The sequence below is a fragment of the Chelonus insularis genome, unplaced genomic scaffold (assembly GCF_013357705.1).
Source record: "Chelonus insularis isolate UGA/USDA-ARS -01 unplaced genomic scaffold, ASM1335770v1 contig_135_pilon, whole genome shotgun sequence".
Taxonomy (NCBI): Eukaryota; Metazoa; Arthropoda; class Insecta; order Hymenoptera; family Braconidae; genus Chelonus; species Chelonus insularis.
Genome location: NW_023276376.1, coordinates 1664929 through 1688858, shown reverse-complemented (window position 1 = coordinate 1688858; position 23930 = coordinate 1664929). Strand labels below are relative to the sequence as shown.

General features: G+C 25.2%; 2 protein-coding genes across 7 annotated transcripts in view; both read left to right on the top strand.

Moving 5' to 3' along the window:
• LOC118074331 (neuronal calcium sensor 2) overlaps positions 1–11130 on the top strand; it is a 46768-nt gene extending 35638 nt beyond the window's left edge. For all 5 annotated transcript variants that reach the window (XM_035095458.1, XM_035095460.1, XM_035095461.1 and 2 more), the window contains 2 exons: positions 6773–6901; positions 10644–11130. In XM_035095458.1, coding sequence (XP_034951349.1) covers positions 6773–6901; positions 10644–10820 — 306 coding nt within the window. In that variant the 3' untranslated portion in view covers positions 10821–11130. The remainder of the gene's footprint in view (positions 1–6772; positions 6902–10643) is intronic.
• The window catches only part of Nca (neurocalcin homolog), a 54808-nt gene extending 35753 nt beyond the window's left edge, over positions 1–19055 (top strand). The window contains exons 2-5 of one of the 2 annotated variants that reach the window (XM_035095465.1): positions 16547–16826; positions 16937–17040; positions 17486–17674; positions 18335–19055. In XM_035095465.1, the coding sequence (XP_034951356.1) occupies positions 16757–16826; positions 16937–17040; positions 17486–17674; positions 18335–18535 (564 nt within the window). In that variant the 5' untranslated portion in view covers positions 16547–16756 and the 3' untranslated portion in view covers positions 18536–19055. Of the gene's footprint in view, positions 1–16546; positions 16827–16921; positions 17041–17485; positions 17675–18334 lie in introns of both variants that reach the window. The other variant, XM_035095464.1, reaches the window with a different exon arrangement.
• Positions 19056–23930: the final 4875 nt, after the last annotated feature.

Sequence of the window (23930 nt, the reverse complement as noted above, 5' to 3'; positions counted from 1 at the left end):
ATATAAATTTTGACCAACAGTTCATTTTAGTATTGAAAATTATTATCGACGTCCGTAAATCACAAACAGTATTTTATTGCTTGCTTTTTTTAAAATTTTAAGAGTTGAATTTTGTGAAAAAAGCAGGAATTTGTCAGTAATTTTATTTATTAAGCATCTTTTTTCCTCAGATAATTTCGGTATTAATTTTCCATTTTTTTGTTGAAAAAAAAGTAATAAGTGCAATTAAAAAAGTATGTGAGCTTTCGTTGAATGAATTCACATTTTTATGTTTCATAAAAATATTTCATTTTTATATTTTCCTGTAGAGATATTTATAAAAACAAATTTACAACAAATAAATTTTATATTTTATTCACAAAACTAAATTTTTTACCTATATAGAAATGTTTTTTTTTTATAAAATATTTGATTGAAAAATTATTCGCAACCGAAATGTAATTACATTTTCATAAAGTTCACAAATCAAAGAGCAAAAATTCTTTGTAACATTCACAAAGTAATCAACGGCATTTGCATAATTAATATAATTTCTCTTGCAATCAATAAAATGTTTTAAGTATACTGAACGCAAATTACTTTGGCTTTAAGAGCACAGCTTTAATCCACATAATAAAATAACTGATAAAAAAAAAATTCAATTAATATATGAAAGAGTCTGAAAAATTTTTCAATAGCGATTACTCGCCATGTTCAAAAATGTTCAAAAGTTCCATTTTAAAAATAATAAACGTTTTTTGTTATACATAACAATGTTATGCCTCTAGGGGATACTTCACTATATTCATCGAATATTTGATTTCCATTTTTTTCTTCTCTTTCCATTAAAAAAATTTTCAACTCAATTTTACGTAGTTACATCCATTGAAAGGAGAATGAAAACAAAATATCCTTCTGTGAAATTTCTTCAGAGAAAAAGTAACTTTATTGATTAACTAATTTTCCTGTAATGATATCTGTGATGCTTTGTTGAACTTTTTACTGAAATAAAAAAAAAGAATTCTTCAATCCGATCGAAAAGTTATATAAATGACTGTGTCAAAGCTTAATAAATAGCTTAGTATCCAAGATACTTTTTTAACACTTATTTAAAGTTTCTCACTAACATAATAGTTTTGCGGTTATAAAAATAAATTGAAATTTATCACCATTCCCAATCTTTAATACGAAAATTATAACAAAACGCTTTAACCAAAACAATAACTATTTTTTTACACCACGCTACTGAATTTATACCAACTTTTATCACCATCAAAATCTTGTAAACTTTTTTATAATACATTTGGAGATTTTTTTCTTCTAGTAGTTAACGTTCGATCTATAAATTTATTACTATTTAAAACTTTTCAACTTGATCAACACGTCTAAGGTTAATGAAACTTCTCACATTTGAACTTTTCTTATTAGGAATACATTGAGTGAAGATAAATTACAATTCTTTTTTATCTGAAAAATATATACAATATACTATAGATTGTATATATGTAATAAAATGCCACTTGAAATGTGGAAGAAAAGTTTTTGAATGAGGTAAATGTAGCCATAGGCTTTTACTTTCCACCAACTTCTACTGACAGTCTATCCAAAAGAAGATTATAAGAGAATGGAATAAAAGAAAAAATAGAAGAATCAGTTCATAAATTTTTCTCTTTTCACATTTGGAATTATCCGTGATTTAGTTCATTCTTGAACTAGTGAATTGGAAAAATAAATATGTCAGAATTTCTGTATTATATTTTTTATATAAGGATAATTTTTGTACACAAAAACTTATGTCACAGGATAAATAAGTTTATTTAGATAGAAACAAAAATTCGTGTATTATGTACTCTATACAAACCTATAATATAATTATTATTATTATTCTTTATGGTAAATATTATAGTTAATATTGAATTAAATAGTAACATTAGAAGCAGCAGAAAAACTTCGCACAACCATTATATTATCTTTTATCTTTAATATATGTAGAATGAAAAAAAAATTCTTTTGGAGTTTAATATTAAATTTTTTACTGTAAAATAAATAATGGATTATTTCGAACTCCCCACAAGCAGTTTTTGTTTGATTTTCTTTGGCCAAACTTATAACTTATTTTCTTTCTAACGAAATTAAAAAAGTATGCAAGAATAATATTTATATTGAACAGTGAACTTATTTTATTCATAATTTTTCAATAGTTCAAATTGAAAACCATCAAATTCTTACTGTATATTGTTATAATGTAGAGACATGAATAATAAATAAATACCAAATTTATTTTTAAATTTTCATATACGATTTGTTCAAGTAGTACACCTAAAAGAATGATTAATTGAAGTCTAATTATTTAAACGATTATAGAAATTGAACTCAAGGAACAGTTTATTTCTAAATCAAAAGAATAAAGTAATAACGAAGTAAAATTTAATAACCTAAAATTAAATCGTAAAAATTTTTATAATTAAAAAAAAAAAAATAGGGGAAAATAAGGGCAGTTTACTCCTCCCATGCCCTACAATTTTTTGTAGATTATTCTTTTTATTATTTTTAATTTATATAATGAGCTATATTTACAAAATTGAACGATGTTGATTAATAAGAAGATAAAATTTAATGCTACAAAGGTAGATCGTTTAATTTTCATTATTATTAGTTACTATTTTTATAGAATATTGTATTTACCACATATAGAGCACGTTTTTTTTTTTTTATAATAAATATAAAATCTATCACAGAGAAAATATTTTTACAAAATCACTAATCCACATTGGTGAAATAGTTGTCTTTAAAAAAAAGTAGGTATGAAACATCATCCTACCATAATTGGGCTTTTCTAGATGTGGAGAAATACTCCTCATGCACCACTAATAATAAACAATATCGTTAAAATCGTTAGATACGATTATGTTCTTGGGTATCTCTGAGCTCTAATGTTCTGGACATTAATGAATATAGCTAAACTTTTGGAGTAACCATGAATGGTTTATCTAGCTTACGGTCAACTCGGGTCGCGTTAAACCAAGTATCAGTTCAGTTACTAATTTTCTTCAACAGTTCATTACACAGCAAACTTCCAAGTTTTTAGATCAAATGTACCCGATTTTTCTGATTAAAAGGCACAAAGTTAATTCAATATATTCAATTCACTTCATTTCCTCAGTTTCAACTGATAAGAATTTTGAATATTTTGAAATCATCTGAATCTTTTTTAACATTTGAAAGTATAACTGTGTAATTTTTTTATTATTTCTTTTTGCCATTTATTTTTATATACACTTGAATCTCCTTTGTGTTTGTTCTCATTTCATCGTATTTTGTGAGAATATTTGTATAAATGTTTTTACTTAGAGCACTGATTAAATCTAACCATCATCAAATAAATGAAAAATTTCTATAATTACATTGTTTTTTTTTGAAAAAATATCTTAAATACGATATATCTATTCTACATGAAATCTGTATATTTCAAGGTTTAACAGGGAATTACAAAATGCTTTTAAAATAATTGTCTGAAAGAAGTAAGATTTTGTTTGAGACCATTATATCTTAAAAAGAAAGTTGATAAATAATTTGAATAGATTTTGAAAATTTTTTAATACTATTAATAATTAATCTGTTTTCAAATTTTTCATAAATAGTTAATTAAATGGATAAATTATGTCGACCTGTAGTGGAGATGTAATTGAATTATCTATAAAAAATTAATGAGTTTATCAACTAAAACCTAGTATCTATTTAATTTAATAAAGTTTGAATCTCAGCATGTGTCTGTAAAATATGGCACAAGTTATAAATATGGGTTGATAACAAAAGATTGATTTTAGATTTATGAACTATCACCAGCTATTTATCGCTTTCAAATGAAGCCCAATAAAAATTTCAAACAAACGAATTGATTACTATCAAATAAATCCTGATGATATTCAAAATAGGAGAATTGATTGAACTACTTGGACAAAAGCTCCAGTATCTGTAAAATGAAAATCCACCTTCATACAAATGTTAAATACTTCATTTTCATCTAGAAATGGTACAAAGAAAATTCGTTGAAATTCAACTCAATATTTCTCGAGCTGAGTAATCAAGTGATTTATTAAAGTTCTCAACAAGAGATAATAAATATCTAGAGTGCAGCAGCAGTATGTGTTGGCATCAGTATTATTGAACTTGAAATGTGTTAGTTATAAAATATATTGTCATTAGATATATATATATATATATATATATATATATATAGGAATAAAGTATATTTTGGCAAGTATAAACTATCAGTACGACCCTGAGGAAAGCTTGTTCTAAAGCTAAATTGAAATCGACCCCAATTGCAAGTTAAACTGATAGTTCAATATCAGTCTAGTAGCATGAGGGTGATTTAGAGAGCTGACCTTGTTGCTTCACAGAGCGTATCTGACGTGCGTCGCAAGAGAACACTACCGGACATTGGGTGAGGATTTCAATTTCTTCTCGGATCACCTCGTTGATACGAAGGGAGTTTAGAGCATCGTTAAAAGTGTACCTGAATGAACTAGGTCACTCGATGCCTTGAGGAGAGGAAGCAAAGTCATGCTGGTAAAGCTCTTGTTGAGATCGCAGACTTGTGCGAAGTGTACTAAATAAACAGAATCATCTGCTTCTTTTCTCTACCCTCTACCTCTTTTTTTCTTCAGGTTTTACGTCTCTCTACAACTACGTGTAGTTGTTTTCTCAGATTCGACCGAGCTATTAGTTTTTTTGTTTGAATTCACTTGCTTTGTTTTACCTGTTTTCTTCATCCCAAATTTTCCTTTTTTTCTAGAGCTTTTCAGATATTTATTTCACGAGTCTTTGCTTTTTTTACTGCCCCAGGTATAGATACCATCCTTAACTCGTATTTAGACGCAAACGCCCCTTTTTTTTTTTTGTCCCTCTTTCGTCTTATATTTTTTCTAACCACACTCTTCTTCTCCTCCCCTTCGTCAATCTTCTACAAAGACTTGTGGTTATATAAAGACTGTCTTGCGGTTGATATAATCCTAGTATACATTTTTTCTCCATGAAAGAATAGAGTCGAGCGTATACATATAGAGCAATGAAAAGGGCACTGAAAAAAAAGACTAATACAACAGAAGAAAATACTGCTTCATGCCATCTCTTTTGCAATATTTTACCATTTTTCACAACATGTCCCAGAGTGACATTGTAAAAACATTTTGTATTTAATGTTTTATCGCCAACAGTTATTGATGGATGCCTTGGTAAATTCCACATATTGGGCGTGGCAATAAACCAACGTTAACTAATAATATACGTCATTAAATGCGGCTGAGGTAATTTGTTTACAGTTGAAAAATTGAGGCGAAAATGATGTCAATTTTTGAATTCATCAGAATTCATTGTTTTCTGATTTATCGTGTGACATTTTTCAATTATTGGATCCCTTTTGCATGAAAAAGTATTCCAGTAATCGAGTGTTGAATAGAGAAATGAATATGTTTGGTAGTTGATTAAAAATAGCTTTGTTTAATTGTTATAAATATTTAACATGTATTGAATAAATTGATTTTGCGTTTTCTGATGATAAATAGAGTAGAAAATTGAACAGACAGTTAAGGTTAGCGAATGGCTAGTAAATATATTATTTCAACATGAATTTTAACTTTTAAAAGTCATGCTCACCAATTGAATATTCATTTTTTTCCCCTGTATTTAACAATTGGATCTATTGTATTATTATGACAAGAAAAAGTTTTTAGCATTGATTTATTTGAAATAGATTTTTACTTGATAGGCAAACAATAAAGTTTGATTTTACGAGTAACAATTGAAATATTTATTAATAATAATAAAATTATTTTTTCAACGTTGATATTATCCATCTATTTTTAAATTGACCCCTATAAATATTATTCACTGATTAGATATTTTATTATCGATTTTTTTAGAAGTTTCTCTACGCAATATTCTTCTGATTTTTAATAAACTGAAGGTAAAATTGAATAAATGTAAGCATAAAAAAGCTTGAATAGTTGGTCGTTATTATTATTTTATATAATGAGACATAAATATATTTAAAATAGAAAGTACTGATGAATTTAATGTCACTAATTAGTGTATGCAAACATTCAATTAAATATAATAATTTAATTCAAAGCACATAACGGTATGAGCTTATTTGTATTTTGATTTTACACGAGATGGAAATTTCGTAACTTTCATATCATGCTAAATAATTACGATGCATAATGTTATCTACAATATTCCTCGCAATAGACAAAAATATCTTCCAATTTAACCTGATTCACCCACACGTTTACTGGAAATAACTGAATCAAAATTCAATTCCATTTTCAGTACAAACAAGACATTTATTCATCCTACGATCGCTTAATTATTAACGTTGAAAAATAAATTGAAAAATGATTTATTCGAGTGAAAAATCAATATTATTTTATCTTAATGGAAAAAAAATATTTCATTAAATAATTATAAATATTCCACTAACACTCCCTATATGATGATAAATAAATCCATTCTTTTTTTATTAACAAAAAAAAAAAAGAAAAAAATGATAATAATTTGAAACTTTCTTTAGACGTGATTGTACCGCATTATAAATGTCTGACAATGGAGTTCCGTCACTACTAATATGGAGGCTGCAGTCTCCTTTCGTATTATATGTAGTAGGTGTGGACACATGCATTGTAAAATCAACTATACCATGTCTTGTATTCAAGGAAAACTAACTGAACATTTATTCACTAGTATTCATATTCACAGGTATTCAATTTTTTTTATCTTTCTATCATTTCAGGAATTTCTACTTGCAATCGATGTAACCTCTAGCGGCACACCCGAAGAAAAACTTAAATGGGCATTTCGCATGTATGACGTAGATGGCAACGGAGTAATCGATATTCAAGAAATGACGAAAATCGTGCAGGTAATATTATACATTGTACGATGATAAATTGACTACATTGATATTCATAAATAGACGAAAAATAGAGAGAGGAAAATAAATTTGATAAATATCTTACATGTTATAAAGTACTTGACGCCGATACACATATACAGATACATAGAAATATTAATTGTTGTGATGGTACATTTTACACTACAGACATCGAAATTTTGCGGTTACATGGTGAAGCGCGGTCACTTAACCGCATTTAAATCGGTATAGTGTCTCATTACTCTTGCTACCGCCAGTCAATTAATTCTCTCTCTATCTACATTTGAATTAAATTTTCGAGCTTTTTGTATCTCATTTATTATTGATTCGAGTCCAAAGTAAATATGGGATAGATTGTACTATGCATATATCTGGGAAGAATAAATTACGCTTGACTTAGTTTCATCTAAATTTCAAGTAATCGCTTGAGTTAATAGATTATTTTGCTGAATAGAATACACTGCAATAGAAAATTATTTCAACTATAACGTATTCATTTCGAGTAATTCTAAAGTTTGTTAAGATTTTATTTGTTATTGAGATTCAACCCTTCACAAAAACTATTCTTCATTTTTTTTCATGGATTAATGGATTAATAAATATTTTATTCCGTTTTAAAATGAAAAAAATATACTTTTAATGTTAAAAATTAATTCATACTAGTGAAAGGTCTTTTTTTTTCAAAGCTACAACATAGATTATTATTTATAGATTGTAAATCATAATGTTTTATTTCAATGTACTAAAAGTGTTGTTATATGACTTATACTAATATTTAATATGATAGGTATGACATTTCAAACATGATGTTTAACTACACATAAAGTCACGTAGGCGATGTAAATTTGTTTTTATGAATATGCCTTCACATAGGCAGTCTCAATCTACAAATCCAGTTATTTGACTTGAAACTTTTCCTGAAAGATTTTCTTTTATTCATATCATTTTGTAATGAAAAAGTTGTCTTTAAAGGAAGTTTGAGAAATAGAATAAAGTCAGAACATCTATTTCAGATTCAAATGACACAATACATATATTCTTATTTACATAACATTGAAATAATTTTTGTTTGTAGTGTATGATATCAATTTAATCGACTCAATATTTTTTTAATATTAGATATTTCTAAGAATCAATATCGATATCTACACCACTAGTTTGGTGAAATGTTGCTGATAAAATATATGTGGAAATTTTTCATGAGATATATTTTCTCTTCGCAAACCATTTATTTCAATCACCCAGAAAGTAATTAATTAGAAAAAATGAGGCTGACTGCAGGTATTAAGTATGAAAAATTTTATTTCCAACGTCCATAGAGAGTAATTCATATATATATTTTGTGGTTTCAATAAATATTTAGCAATTATTGAATTTATTATTATTCCTATCTTTAATCTTTTTATTACGACTAAGAAAAAATTAATTGATGAGCTATAAAGTGATTAATTTTTATCACGAACATTATTTTTTTGCTTTAAATACCGAGAAGGAAATTTGTTTACTAAAAAATAAACTTGTTTATTCGAAGCTCTTCCTCATAAATACATGTTTGATAGCATAGAAAAATATTGACAGTACATAAAAGAATAAATTTTCATGATAAATACATTTTTGTAACTTCTTTATTTATGTTCCGAATTCGAGTTGCTTCACTGATTTAATTATAAAAAGTGATTGATGAGTTTTGTACTATTTTATGTAAAAAATTGCATTATTCTATACAATTTTTGATTTTTGAAAATAATATTAATTATACCATCGATATACAAGATGACATTTTTTTATTTCATGAAAATTGTGTTTTAATTCAAACATTGATTGATTTAAAATTGAAATTTATCAAGAATGTACAATCAATTTTCATTTTTAAAATCTTTTCTAAGTTATTTTATAAAGAACAATTCTAATCCTGTGATAAAAAATTATCCTATAAGATTACCAGTGAAACCATAAAATACCATGATTAAAGTTTAATAAGAAGATTTCTGTGAATGTATTTTGTTAATGAAACAGTTTATCTTGTAATACTAGTCTTTGAAACGACTTATCATTATTTCATTTTATGATTTCGACCATAAAATAACAGGATAATGTTTCATCAAGAATTTCAATATATTCAAATTAATCTAAAAGGATATTATTAGAATAAAATGAAATTAACGAGATAATTTAATGGTTAATACGTAATAATATCATTTATATAATAATATCAAAATTAATAAAATTTTAAGACGCCATTTATTTGATTAGTTTATCAAAAAATCATAAAACTACTTGATTATATTCGAGAAAGATATTAAGTTATTTTAATACACTATTAAACTTGACAGTAAAATGAAAATTATTGAATTAAATGCGATATTATTCATTAAAATAATGTAACCATTATTATTTTTAAATTAAAGACATTTGATATGTTAAACTTGGTATCATAACATGACGATATTTCTATAGATATTTGGACAGGAATTAATTTAACTTTGAAATAACTTAGTCTGTCTGATGGTGAATTGCTGTCTAACATAAACTTTCACATCTATTTTTTCAAATATAAAAGGGTTTTTTTACTGAATAAAAAAAATTGTAATAAAATATTTGAATAATAATATTAAGATTTTAACAATGACGTAAATCAAAAAAGTGTTGACCAATGCAACGTCTTAAAAAAAAAGTAGCTCATTAAAACTAAAGAAAAGTCGACTGTCCAAAACATCAACTTTAAATGCTACATGAAACGTCTGAGCAAAACTGGGTTATTCTACTTCCAATACTTTTTGATGAGTTGAAATAAAACTGCTTGATAACGAGTTGAGTTTAATTAAATAAAGTATCTTTATGTTCCTTCATAATAATAACATTATTATTATTATCATTTTTACAATAACGGTTTCAAAATTTGTAACCAAATTTATGAGCAAATACAAAAATGGCAATAACATTTTAAAAAATCAGTTGAAACATTAATATTCATAAACACTATTTTCAATCAAACTGTTTATTCCACCATAAAATTATTTACTTTGATTACCGTTTCCAAATATTCTCAACCATTTTTGTTTATTGAAAACATAAAAATATTGATTAAAATTTTTTTTTTCAACTGTACTTTTCGTCCTGTTTTAGTAGTTTGAATTAATTCACTCTAAAATTGTAAAAGATTATCAGTAAAAAAAAACTTTGTCTCTTCAGCAGAATAAAATCTAGCACTTTATTCACGTCAAAATCAATGAATTCTTTTAAATAAATATTTTACTACAGTTTATTTTAATTCAATAATTTAAACATTACTATTTCGTTTTTACGTCACTGATTGAAGTGTATGTTACATTAAACGTTAACGTGGTCAATAAACTGCACTGGAAATCTCGACGGTGCTAGAAAGTTTAATAATAAAAATATTGTAAATTAACAATCGATAGTAATTCGTTATTTTTTAACTAAATCACAGATTAATTTTTATGCAATTAAAAAAATAGTGATAAACAAGTAAATATAATAAACAATAAACAAATTTTCTTCTCACCTTCAATATTCAAAAGCCTCGTGAGAATTTTTAAACGTAAAACGAACGAAATGATTTGATAATGAAAATATATACATTTATATATATATCATGAAATAAATCAATATCGAAGCAATCAATAGTAATTAAACATCTTACCTCGTTAATTATCTATCCCATATTTCTCTAAATACGGCAATATCAGATAATATGTACTGTTCTTAGGCGATATATGACATGTTGGGTGCATGTTCGAGCAATCGACCGGCAGATAGTGCGGAAGAGAGAGCAAAGAACATATTCGCAAAGATGGATGAAAACAACGACGGACAGCTGACGCAAGATGAATTCCTTAAAGGGTGTCTGCAAGATGAAGAACTATCTAAAATGCTTGCACCTTAATTGCCATGCATTTGGTTTAAATCTAATAATAGACATGCATCATACAAGCTACTATCATCATTATCTAATGATAGTGATAAACGTTCGAAATGGCAAAGAATAATTACTGCTGTTGCACGCACGTTCCCTTAGCACTTAATGATTCTTGTGTAGTCGATCAATTCGGATTAATTGACTATGCAATTGAACACAACCATCTCGAAGACCTCAATCGAGGCCGCTATAATCGTCAATAGCTTTGTATAAATCGTGTGTCAACAGCAAATATAAGTCATCAAACTCAAAATAAATATATATATGTTAACACTTACATTCCAATTTTATATATACTTTTATATGCTTTCGTTTTTTTTCTTTCTTGAATTTTAACAATCAAAAGATTTGCTTTTTATCTAAAAGTATTTTTAAATTCATCAACTTTACATCCTTCAGACAGTATTTCTTTTTTAAAACTACTGCCAAATATTTGGTATTGATTTTTTTCTTCTTCTACTGTTTCTTACTTCTGTCTTGACATTTTTTGTTTTTTAGTTGAGCTTTTGGTCTTATCACGTTTTTGTTTATTTCGAGAAAAGTAAACTACTATAAAGACATTCATGAGCAAAAAAAGCTCCTGAAAAATCACCGGAACTAAAGTCGAATTAAAGCCAAAGTTTTCGAATCAGCAGAATAAATTTGAAATATTTTGCACTTTTTTCGTATTATATATTATAATAATAATAATAATGAAATAACGGAATTATGTAACAGTTGAAAAGGGTTTGATTTGATAATTATTGCAAGTTAATATTTAAAAATAATGAAACGTTATTGTGTAGTGTTGTTGGATAGAGAATATTAAAAATAAATAAATTTTAAAAATAAACATAACGACTTAATCACGAAAACTACATGAATAAATAAAAATAAAAAATAATTGACAAATATGTTTTTAATCTATTTGGGAATTCAAAAAATATCCCAAAAATCTTGAAAATAAAAATAATAAAAAAACAAATATATGAAAAACCGTTCAAAATAATCGTAAATCTTTCTCTGCACACTGATAATTATTTGTGAATAAATAAAATAACACATGGAGCTCACGTCATAAGCTTCTTCAATTAAACTACATACTTCGCATTTTCTAGTAATTGCGTTGCCATTGTACAAGCACGTTCAATCGTCACTTCGTGTCTAGTAAAGTAAATAAATATTTAAAAAAGAAAAAATGGAAAAAATTCAAAAATAAAAACTCGATGCAATAAATCGTTAAAGTACTTAACTATTAAGTGTAACCAAATAAAAATTTTTATTATTCTCAATCTGAACCATTTGCCTTAGCGCCTTTTTAGAATATAGTCTTTGACCAATAGTATGATCTAAACTTAAATTTTACAATTACTCAGGTCGCGAAATTCATTTAACATCTCTAAATAATTTACTTCCATTTTTTAATCATTATCTTAATTAATAAAACTCAATTAAACTATTTCGAATTTATTTAATGAATTGATTTTGTTAGATTGTTTAGTATAAAAAAAAACGAAATTAAAATTCGCGCTCTGAGAAACTTTTTAAAGTAGAAAAAGTAGAGTAGAAACATATCATCATCTTCATGAAATATTTGTCTAATTAATGAATAAATGGATTAATTATTATTATTAATTAGATTAATATGTGAGAGAATAATTTGAGACAATTTTCACTTTTACAACTATTAAAAAAAATCTCTTAACATAAAAAAACGCTTTAATCGTACTAAATATCCAGTAAAGTCAATTTTAACTTTTAATTGAAAATCTACTATAATAGATAATTCTTACATTTACCATGTGTACTTACACGAAATAAATTGGAAACTAAAAGTAAACATTTTAAATAAATGGCAATTATAAACAAGTCAAATTTCACTTTATAGAAATTCGATCATTTTCGACAGCATCGACAATCGAAATAGTATATTTTTTCGTGAATAACTGTTTTAAAAAAGAAAGGACAAGAGATTTTCTATACTAAAGAGTCGTTGAGTTAACAAAAGTAACCAATTTGAAAATCGAAATTGAAGGAATTATGGGCAAGTAAGAAAAGTAAAAAGTTGAAACGATAAAAGAGTTTATAGTGGGTTAAGAAAAGAAGCAGAAGAGTGAAAAAGTATTTAAAAAAAAGAAAATAATAAAAAAAAACGAAAAGGGGAGAAAAATGTAATTGTATCGATTTTTAACACTCCTAAATTTGACCAAACTATTAAAAAAAACAGTGATAAATAAAAAAAATTCACCAAGTATCTTCGTATCAGACAAAGTTGTTTATATCTTCGATTCAAAACAGCTGTAAAAAAAGAACAAAAATACCAAATAACAATATTGATAGTAAAATTTTATTTACAAATACCATTTACAATTTACAATGAACGATATAAAAAAATAATGTTAAATTCATTATAAAAACCTATAGAGAAAAATAAAAATGACTGGATAAACGAAGATATAAAACTCACCAGAATATATTCAACAAAATAAATAAAAGAAAGAAATAAATATGTAGTAAAAAGAAAAAAAAAATATACTAAAATGAAAATAAGGACATTTTTATTTTAGCTTACTAATTTTGTATTTTTCTACTTTCCCTTCCGTCCTCTCTTCGATATGCCATTATTCTTAATTTCCATACGTTTATTTTTCTTCATCCTTGATAAAATCTAATCTGTATTTTCTGATCTCATCTATATACTATATATCACGCCTTTAATAACTAGATTAAATATATTTCTGTTCTAAAGAGAATAAGGGAGATAAGTTTTATTATAAAGCTTTTATCATGAATATAGTATTATCTTTTTTTTAAATTACTTGATGTAATCAGTTGGTTAATTTGAATTACCTGAATTATTAGATAGCAGTCTTTCTTTTTAAATAATTGTTCTTGCTTAAGTTATGTGATGTTTATTCAAAACTTTTTAAAATTAATTCAAATAGTTATATAATTGACTTGATATATTAATTATAAATAATTGATTGATTTCTGAATAATTTAAAAAGTATTAAACTGTTTTTCCAAATAATCTAAAAGCAGCTATAAAAAGAAGAGAAGTGATTATTGTCTAAAATAAAGCGATAAATTGTGAATATTAACTTGAAAAGAAGTTCTGCATTACATTAAGTAGTAGAGGGTGAAAAGTTTCAAATTTATAATCTTCTATTTTATACAGTCAATAATTTTCTTATTTATATTGTTGTTTTTGGCTAAAATTTTTGGCATAATTTATCAAGTTTTCGAAAAATATTTCAACTATATAGCGATACAACTACTTTAAAATGAAAATGAATGTAGGAAAAACGTATTTAGAGCAAGCTTTAAAGTTTACGATTGAAAGTCAACTTTTTTTTTTCAAAAAAGTTTTACAAAGTCATTACAAGTCATTTCTTCTTTAAATACTCTTTTCAGTAATGATGTAACTCCTTTAGTTGAGTTAATATTTCAGAAGAAGTTTTTTGAGTGATACCTGCTTATCTCCTTTCTCCACTTTAGAGCAGAATAAATGTAATATATCATAGTGGCGCTCAACGCACTTTTGCATACAACTGAATATAAAGTTCAAGTTCCCTATCTAGTTATAAAACTATTTAGCTATGTAAGTAGAAATTATTATAGTCTCGGCACATAATGGATAAAATCTTGCTCTCTTGTCCAACTATGACTACACTGTCGTATAATAATGCAGTACTATGTAATTAATAACTATGATATATGACTAATTTTTTTTCGAATTTCAGATTTAAGACAAAAAAAAACCTTTCAAAACAAGAATAAAAAAAAAATGCAAACCAGCACGCCATTAAATTTGTTCTCGTTAATATATTTAATGTATAAATATTGTCATTTATTATAAATTATAATAATTATTAAATATTTAATAACAATTCATTAATAATTGTAATAAATTGTGAAATTTTAATATCAATAACTAACAAGGAATCATCCAAGTTGTTTAATTTGCTCTGTTGTTCAAAGGGAGATCTAAGATGAAATTTATCAAGAAAATAACATTTGTTATCGTATAATACATTTTTCATTCAAACAACTTCATTTGAAGATCTAAAAGACAAATATTTATATTGTTATTTTCTAAATAATTTAAGTAAAATGTTAACAATAATATATATACACAATAAAAAAATTTTATGCAACACTTGAATAAATTTCACAAAATCAAAAATATGAGCATAATTTTAGTACTTTAGGATATTTATCTTGGAAAAAAAGAAAAAAAAACGTAATGCTATGGAAAAAGGTAAAACACTCGGATTCATGTAGGTTTCCGAGCTATTAAAAAAGTACCATTTATCAAGTTATAAAATCGTGAAAGATATGCTAAACAATACATTAGACTGTACTTTCAAGTGTAGATAAAAAATTTTTTCTAGTGTTTGAAGTACAATTTATCTTTCCTATTGTCATTGTTATCATCATTGTCCTTATGATTAATTATTATTAACCCAACAAAAAAAAAATAGCACGATCGAAGTATTAGAATTTTTCCTAGTTCTTTCTGTATATATTTCACTTTTGATCTCCCGTTAAGCATATTATGTATGAAGCCAAAAGAAGATGAAGTAATAAAAAAATAAATTGTGTTCAGATAAACGATAAAACATAGCTTTTAATCCTCATCAATAATTCAACAAAAATTCTGAATATTTTTTAAAAAAATCCATTCTCTTTTATAATAACGATAACTATTAGTATGTATTATTATTACATTAATACTTATTTGTTTTAAATAATAATGATGTTCTTTCGTTCATAAATTCAATGACTTAGTAATGAAATGATAGAATAATATATGCAGACATAATATTAAATAAAATAAAAGTTGAATAACACGAATACTTAATGGAATGATAATAATGAGGGACAAGAGTAAAATACAATGAAAATTCAAAGACTTATCACCATATATACAGATATAGTTATCAATGCATATAGTATTCTCTCTCAAAAGTGTCATTTGTGAAACATAAAAAAATGAAAAGAAGAAACAATAAAAACAATAATTATTCTTTCTGTTTCAGTACGTACTTTTTTTTAAGTATGCATTTAATTATTGATAAAAGAGAAAGAAGAGTTATGTTTAAATATAAAATATGACAAATTTAAAAATAATAATATATTTATGATTATTTAAGTTATTTTATTTAATATTTAGTTTTAGATTAAGAATTGAATTGTTTAAAATTTAAATTTAATTAAGAAAATTAAGAATAACAAATAATATTAAAGTGTATTTATATAAATATATTGCGAATCGTAAATGTTATATAAAATGTTTAAAGATATTATTATTATCATTATTATTACTATTATTAGTATTAAAATTATTATACAAAAGAAAGAATAAAGCTTATTGCTATGACATGTAACAATGTCCTACACTAAAGGTATAAAAAATTAGATAGGTTATTATATCACATGTATAGAATCAAAAGTTTGATATCAAATGTTTTGTAGTCAAGATAATACAAAATGTTTTGTATCAAAGTTCCCCTTACACATTTCTCCCTCCATTATAAATCAAGCCGTCAAGTTTTTTCCTTCACAAGGGCAGATTCCCTGAGACGGGGCCAGTGGCTCATAAATTTTTAATTCCTTTCTTTAATTAGTAAACCTCACCTTCTATTTTATTTTTACTCCAAAGGATGATTAAGTATATTTTTTAATTAATTTTATTCTTTTTTTAATTACAGGGAAAGTGCCTGGTGCATAGTGACCGGTCTCAATAAGCTTAAGAATAATATCTTAGTGTACGAGATCTTTGAATAAATTTAGTTAGATTTTACAATTTACCTGAGCTATATAATTAAATAGAAAAAAAAACAAGAACATTTGATATCAATAAAAAAATAATTATTTAAAGATTTCTGTCATCAAATAGACGGAAATAAAATCAACACAAAATGGGTAAACAGAACAGTAAACTCAAACCAGAGGTGCTTGAAGATTTAAAACAGAATACTGAGTTTACAGGTATTTATTTTTAAAAGATCAACTTAAACTATTTAATAAGCAAGTCTCTTTTAATACTTTTTAAATCTCAACCTTCATTTTCATCTTCAATGGAGATGCTGAAATTCAAGAATGGTACAAGGGATTCCTGAAAGATTGTCCAAGTGGACATTTGAGTGTTGAAGAATTTAAGAAAATATATGGAAATTTTTTCCCCTATGGTGATGCTTCTAAGGTAAACTTTGAATACTTTATTAAAATAGTACCTAGATAATAAAAAAAAAATTTTGGATTAAGTGTAAAAAGCTTAAAAGCTCATTTACTTTTCATATATATATAGAAGGATTATAAAACATAGAATAAAAAGAACAAAAATTAAATATTCAAAGCTACTCTTTTATGCTTTAAATTCTATTTAAATGTACCAGACAACTAACAATCCTTTTCATTTTCTGGATGAATAATCTACATGAATTTTTTCTCTTTTTTTACTTTTAAAATTTTAATGGATTTATTATCAATTACTTAATTGATATATAAAAAGGTTGCCAAATTTCTTTTTTCATTGAATTAATATACAGTTAAAGTCTGCTACAAATTAAGGTTAATAGTATGCAAGGTTTTTACTTCCTGGTGTCTGGTGATCATACTAATAATTAATCATTCCGTTTTCTTATCAGTTTGCAGAACACGTCTTCAGAACATTCGATGCAAATGGCGATGGCACGATTGACTTCCGAGAGTTTCTTTGTGCTTTAAGTGTGACTTCTCGTGGGAAATTGGAGCAGAAATTAAAGTGGGCCTTCAGTATGTACGATCTCGATGGAAATGGTTACATTTCACGTCAAGAAATGCTCGAGATTGTCACAGTATGTATACATAAATTCAATCTATTTCAAACTCACTTTATTTGAAAAGGAAACAGGGGATTAGCTTCAGTGACGAATTTTATTCTAAATCTTTGGATGAAAATCTGTTATTTGATATTTATTGTAAAAGTTATTGTCTCGAAACTATTTATTTCGAATGATCATAAATTTGTTTAAATAGGACATTTATCAATTTAAAGTGAACTTAGAAATAGAGTTATTTATATCTTTCATTTAAATTAATGTAATGGTAGAACAATTATCTAAATGGCCTCTTTAACTAAAAAACAATGAATGCATTTTGGAGATCACACTTTTAGTGTAAATGGTCTTGGATAAAATGTATTATTATTTGCTTGAAAGCTGAGAACGTTTGAATGGTAGATAGATCTACTGTTACTGTAACGAAAAAGGCCTGATAATTAAAGCTGACTATTATTTTAAATAATAGATCTAATAAATTTTTTTATATACTATTCAACAAAAATTCAATATTAGATAAAAGTATTTAAACTATAAATTAAAATTAAATAAATTTTTTTTTGAAAAAATTTGTAAAGCTTGATCCCCTTTTTTCAAAATAAAATATAAATTTAGCATAAGTTTTTAAATGGAAAAAAATCAATATTTTGTTTATTATTATTTTTTTTGCTTTGCTAGGCAATTTACAAAATGGTAGGTACTGTTATGAAAATGCCTGAAGATGAATCAACACCTGAAAAAAGAACTGACAAAATATTCCGGCAAATGGACAAGAACAAAGACGGAAAATTATCATTAGAGGAATTTATTGAAGGTGCTAAGAGCGATCCGTCTATCGTGCGACTGTTGCAGTGCGATCCAAGCGCACAGGCTCAGTGAGCCCTTGGCTAAACCGGAAATCGTTTAGTTATGCCGTTTATGACCCCGGCTCGGGACCCGGCCCAATAATAATATCAGACATCTTACTCAAATACTCAATAGTACCATGGGAAAGTCAATTTTCATTATTATCCCTATCCATTTTCCCCCTCAATCGTATCGTAAGCATGAGGCTAACAAAAAAAAAGACTTAATTTTCCTCTGCTCTCGTGCTACGATACTTACTTCCATGTACCCATTCAAACGCAAATTAATAACGATGAAAATAAATTTTTAGATTGAGTGTAAGAGTATATATCATTGATTGTGTATCATGCGAAAAATAATGAAATTTAATTGTAAAGATTTTCTGTGGTTTATTTGTTTAGAAAAAAAAAATTGTATTCTGCAAAAGTACTCATTTTTCCCTAAAACCAATGATATCTTTATTGATAATTTCAGTTGATAAAATATTTTCTGGAATGGGTTATCAAACAGCTATTTACTTATAATTAAGGTTAAATTATTTATCATGATAAAACAAAAAATATATTTATAAATATTATTAACAATTAAAATAAAATTTTGCATTGAAACAATTATTTTGTAGAAAGTATTATAAAAATAACAGAAAATATTTTGTAAGAAATTACTAATAAAAGTATGTATATTTCTAGTCTAAATTATTATTTTTTTTGTACTTTAATAATATTATTGTCTATTGTGTTGATTTGAGTTAAGATTTCTGATAACGATGATTGAATAAATTGAACCAGGACCCGAGAGCTTACAGGGTCATTGGGCCCAGCGCGCTTGCGCCTACCGCAAACTAGTCTGTAAGGCTAGTCCAGTCGCTCCGTCGCGTTCAAAAGAGAAAAACACTGATTAAAAAGAGAATCAACTAAGAGACAAACTTTAACAAATCAATGAAATAATAATTTATTTGGATAATTAAGTTGTTAAAGACTTACCTACTGAGGTTTTTTTTTTCTTAATTTCAAAATGCCAAAAAGCCAATGAAAATTTGGATTTAAATTTTCAATTTTCGGTAATGTTGCCAATATCTCTATACACATACTGAGAATCCCTTTGATTCATTATAAATAAACAATGAGTTAAGTAATTGTTTGGTTAAAATCTAATAGCGAGTACGAAATAATTTCCTAATGTTATAGTACTACAAACAGAATCATGCAAACATAGATTCAGATATTAAACCAGACTCTAGATCTGGGTATGTGAAATTCACTGCTTGCAATGTTTCATCGATAAATAAAGAATTCTGTTTGGAGTATTGGAAAATTCCAGTAAATTTTAATGGAAAATATACAACATAATTTCAACTATTTAAATATTTTGTTTCTTTACTAAAAGTATTTTGTTACAAATATTGAGTTAAAACTTATCGATAACATTGCACAAAACCCTTGTTATTGATTACACATTATATGTTTTGCTCATACATTTAGTTTATACATATATAAATAAGTATGTGGAAAAAAAGTTCAACGACACAAATTGCACAAATATTCTTTATTTATTATTTTATATCTTCTCATTTCTTTAATCATACATTGATGACTAATTAGTGGTAATTCATTATTATAACGTCGAGCATTATTGACACTTTTTCCAATACATCATATACATGAATATTAAATGGTGTCCATCTCAAAGAAATGTTCAAACGAAATGAAACAAAAAAAAAACGATTTAAAAATTGATGAAAAAAAATATATCATTTTGCGATATTCTAGAGATTTATTTTTCTTTATAGACATGTTGTTAAGTATAAGTGAGTGATAATGAGTGATGTATGTTATTATGTATGCAAAAAACAATTGATATAATCATTTACATTCATAAAAAAATAACAAATTTATAGCGAACGGCTAGATGTTAATCGTAATCTATAATAAGGGTTGAAATAAGTTCGAAATTGGATCAAAATTAATTCGATGTTAAATTGAATGAAAAACAAAATTTATAGGGAAATATAAAATATGTCAAGGTATAAACAATTAATGATAAAGAAAAATTGATTGCAACTTTTCATTGTAATGAGATATTTTTTCAATTGAAAATTTTCTTCGAAACTTTCAAAAGTCATTGTTTCTCTCTGTGAAGTTAAAAATGAATTAAAAGAAAAAAATTATCGTAATTGTAATATGTCGGTTAATATATGATCAATGTATGTTCATTATTCTTATATAATTGGCAATTGACCTGTTGAAACTCTACGGGACTCTACATCGTATAAAGTCGATGGGGAATGATATCTTTGATTTGATAAAAAATTTAATTAATCATTAATCTACTCTTCGGATAACTAATTTAACCCATAAGTTATTAATTACGTTAACATACTGTTATACTCACTAAAAAGAAGCTTTGAAAGAAAGGTAATGATGAAAATATAATTAACAATAAGAAAAGAGAAATCTTTGCTGTTGTTCGTAAGATGTAAATTTCTTCGTCTTATGCTCATATAAATAGTTAAGTAATTTATTATTGATTATTATAAAGATTATTCGTATAATTATACTCAAATTGTCATGTAGATAATCGACATAGAGCGAAAATTTGAATGACACAGAAATATTCAATGATAAATTGATAATAAAAATCATTAACTTTATGATACATCGTTTGTGAGGTTCACAAAAATTCATTTTTTATTTATTATTTCAATATTATGTCTTAAAAAATTAATTTCAGTTTTGTTTTTGTTACTTTTATTATTTTCATGATTATTAGTCGTACCTCGAAGTAAACTTTGAAGCAATAAAAGAATAAACTATCTAAAGTCTTTTGAAAAAAAGCTGTAGATGTTATAATATTACAGTAAACTATCATACACTCGGGATTAAAAAAAAAAAAACAAAAAAACAAAACCTCGTTAATTTCTTTATCCTTATTTTTGGTATGAATTTTAACTTGAAATTTTTTTAAGTAACTTCAAGTTTAACAACAAAATTTAATTTAATTTTATGTGAAATATTATTTCAGAAAATGAAACGTTTATTTATTTATTTACTGAAAAAAATATTAATTTAATACATTATTATTATTCAATAAATAAACATGAAGTGACGTAAATTTTTTTGCAAATTTCATTTTCCAGAACAAGAACATTTAAGAGAAAAAAAATTTTTTTCTTTAATAATATAAAAGCTTTTAAAGTACAAGAATAAAATTCTCTATTGTTTCTATGTTATTATAATGATATTTTAATTATGAAGATACAATACACAAGTCCATTGAAGGCTCGTGACCACACTTCTATCCCGAGTGTTTAATTCAACACGATTGTCATCACATAGAATTCTAAAAAAATTTCTTACTATCTCTCTGTGCAATTACTAAACTCTTAAACAAAGGTTCATTAAAAAGAAGTAAAAGAAAAAAGATAAAAAAGTAACTTATAATAACCCCGTTCATCTTTCTCTTATTCCAAAAAAACTAAAATGCATGTTTAAGTAATCTTTTTCTTTTCTCAGGAATTAAAATTGTTATTAATGATACGCTTAACAGTTGCACGAACTAAAAAAGAGAAAAAATATTAAATAATAAAATGCTGTAGAAGCTTTCACTTTTTACTATCAACATCCGAGTTCTATTTAAATTATAAGTCGAATTTTTAAAAAGCCTTCATATAGTTAAAAACAAAAAAACAAAAACAGAAAGGTTGTAAAATTGATTCCGTAAGTGATTAAAATAATTAAAATGATAATTACTCGATGGATTGTGATAAGTTTCCAGGTTGTGAAATATTTATTTATTACTTAAAAAATATATGCACCAAGATAATAGCTGGAATGGAATGATATAAAATAATTTAAAAATCAAGTATATTATTATTATTGTGTTAAAAATACGAGATGAGGTTTTAAGCTGCTACGTAATGAAGTTTTGAAGTGCATAGAGGTCGTACGATTGATTAAAAACGGAATCAATAGTGTCAGTCAGCCATAAAAAATGTGACCTAAAAAAATGAAAATAATATAAAATTATATTCAATTTATGCTTATTATAGATATATCGCGATTCAACGAAAAATTTGCGATTTTTCTCAAACTTTACTGTCAATTTTATTATTATAAATATTATAATTATAATACTACTATGATCTTTAAAAAAACATCTAACATTGTTTGTAAAACAGCTTTTTCTTGCCATCGAATCTCAATGGTAAAACTTTAACGATTTAACTAATATTCTATCTGTTGAATTAGTTCATTTATTTTATTTAGACTATAAATTAGGTATAAAAAATAATAACTTTATTTCATCAACGAATATCGAGTTTCCGAATTTGTCTCTCGATAATGATAAATTTTTTAGAATATTTGTATTAACGTATATTTATTAATTATTACTTATTATGAGTTATTAATGCTCCAACTCAGCTCAATCCTGTCCCTCCTTTGAATATTATTATCATTATATTATTATTATATACGATATTATATGTTTCGTGTGTGCATGAGAGTATGGAGAAATGTGAAAATGCGTAAATGTGTGTTATTTGTAGAAATATTATCATCGATAATTGCTACATGCGTAACTATATTTTAATAATAAGTGCCTCTCGGCATTATTATTGCATTGTAATTGAGATAATCAAAACGATTGATAAATAAATGAAAAAATTATAATGAAAATTTTCATCAATTCAAGCATAAAAGACAAATTATAATCGTATTAACAATCAAATATCGGTCTAATAGTAACAAAGTACATATTTAAATATTTGTATATTTTTTTTCGTTTGCATGTTTGTGTTTGTTTCAAAATATATATTATTATAATTATTATTAAAATATTTATTTACTATATATTACTTTATTAGCATGTTTTATTTATATTAAATGCCTGTAAGAAATTTTATTGATGTTTTCTAACTGTATAAATATTGATTTCATTAATATTTTATGATAAATTTATTATCTATTAGAATTTTTAGAATTTTCTCTAGTAAAATATTTATCGTTTTTTATTCTAGTTAATTTTAATATTGAAAGATGATATAATTAATTTTCAACTGAATATGACCCAATAATAATGACAACAATAATATAAAAGAATATCGAAAATCAATCGAACAAACAATAAACGTCTCAATTATTTTTAACGAAAATAATTGTTAATTTTTACAAAAATATTGAGCGAGTGGAGCCGATAATAATACTTGATTATAAAATGCATGCGTATGACAAAAGAAAAATAATAAAGAAAAAAAATAAATAACAATGTGATAGTAATGAAATGTCAACAATTGATTTGCTTTATAATTATAATTTACTACGTTAATTTATATATAAGTAAAAGTAATAGAATAATTGAAATGAAAATGAAATAATGATATATTAAACATACACATATATCAACAATATATATGTATATTTACTATAAA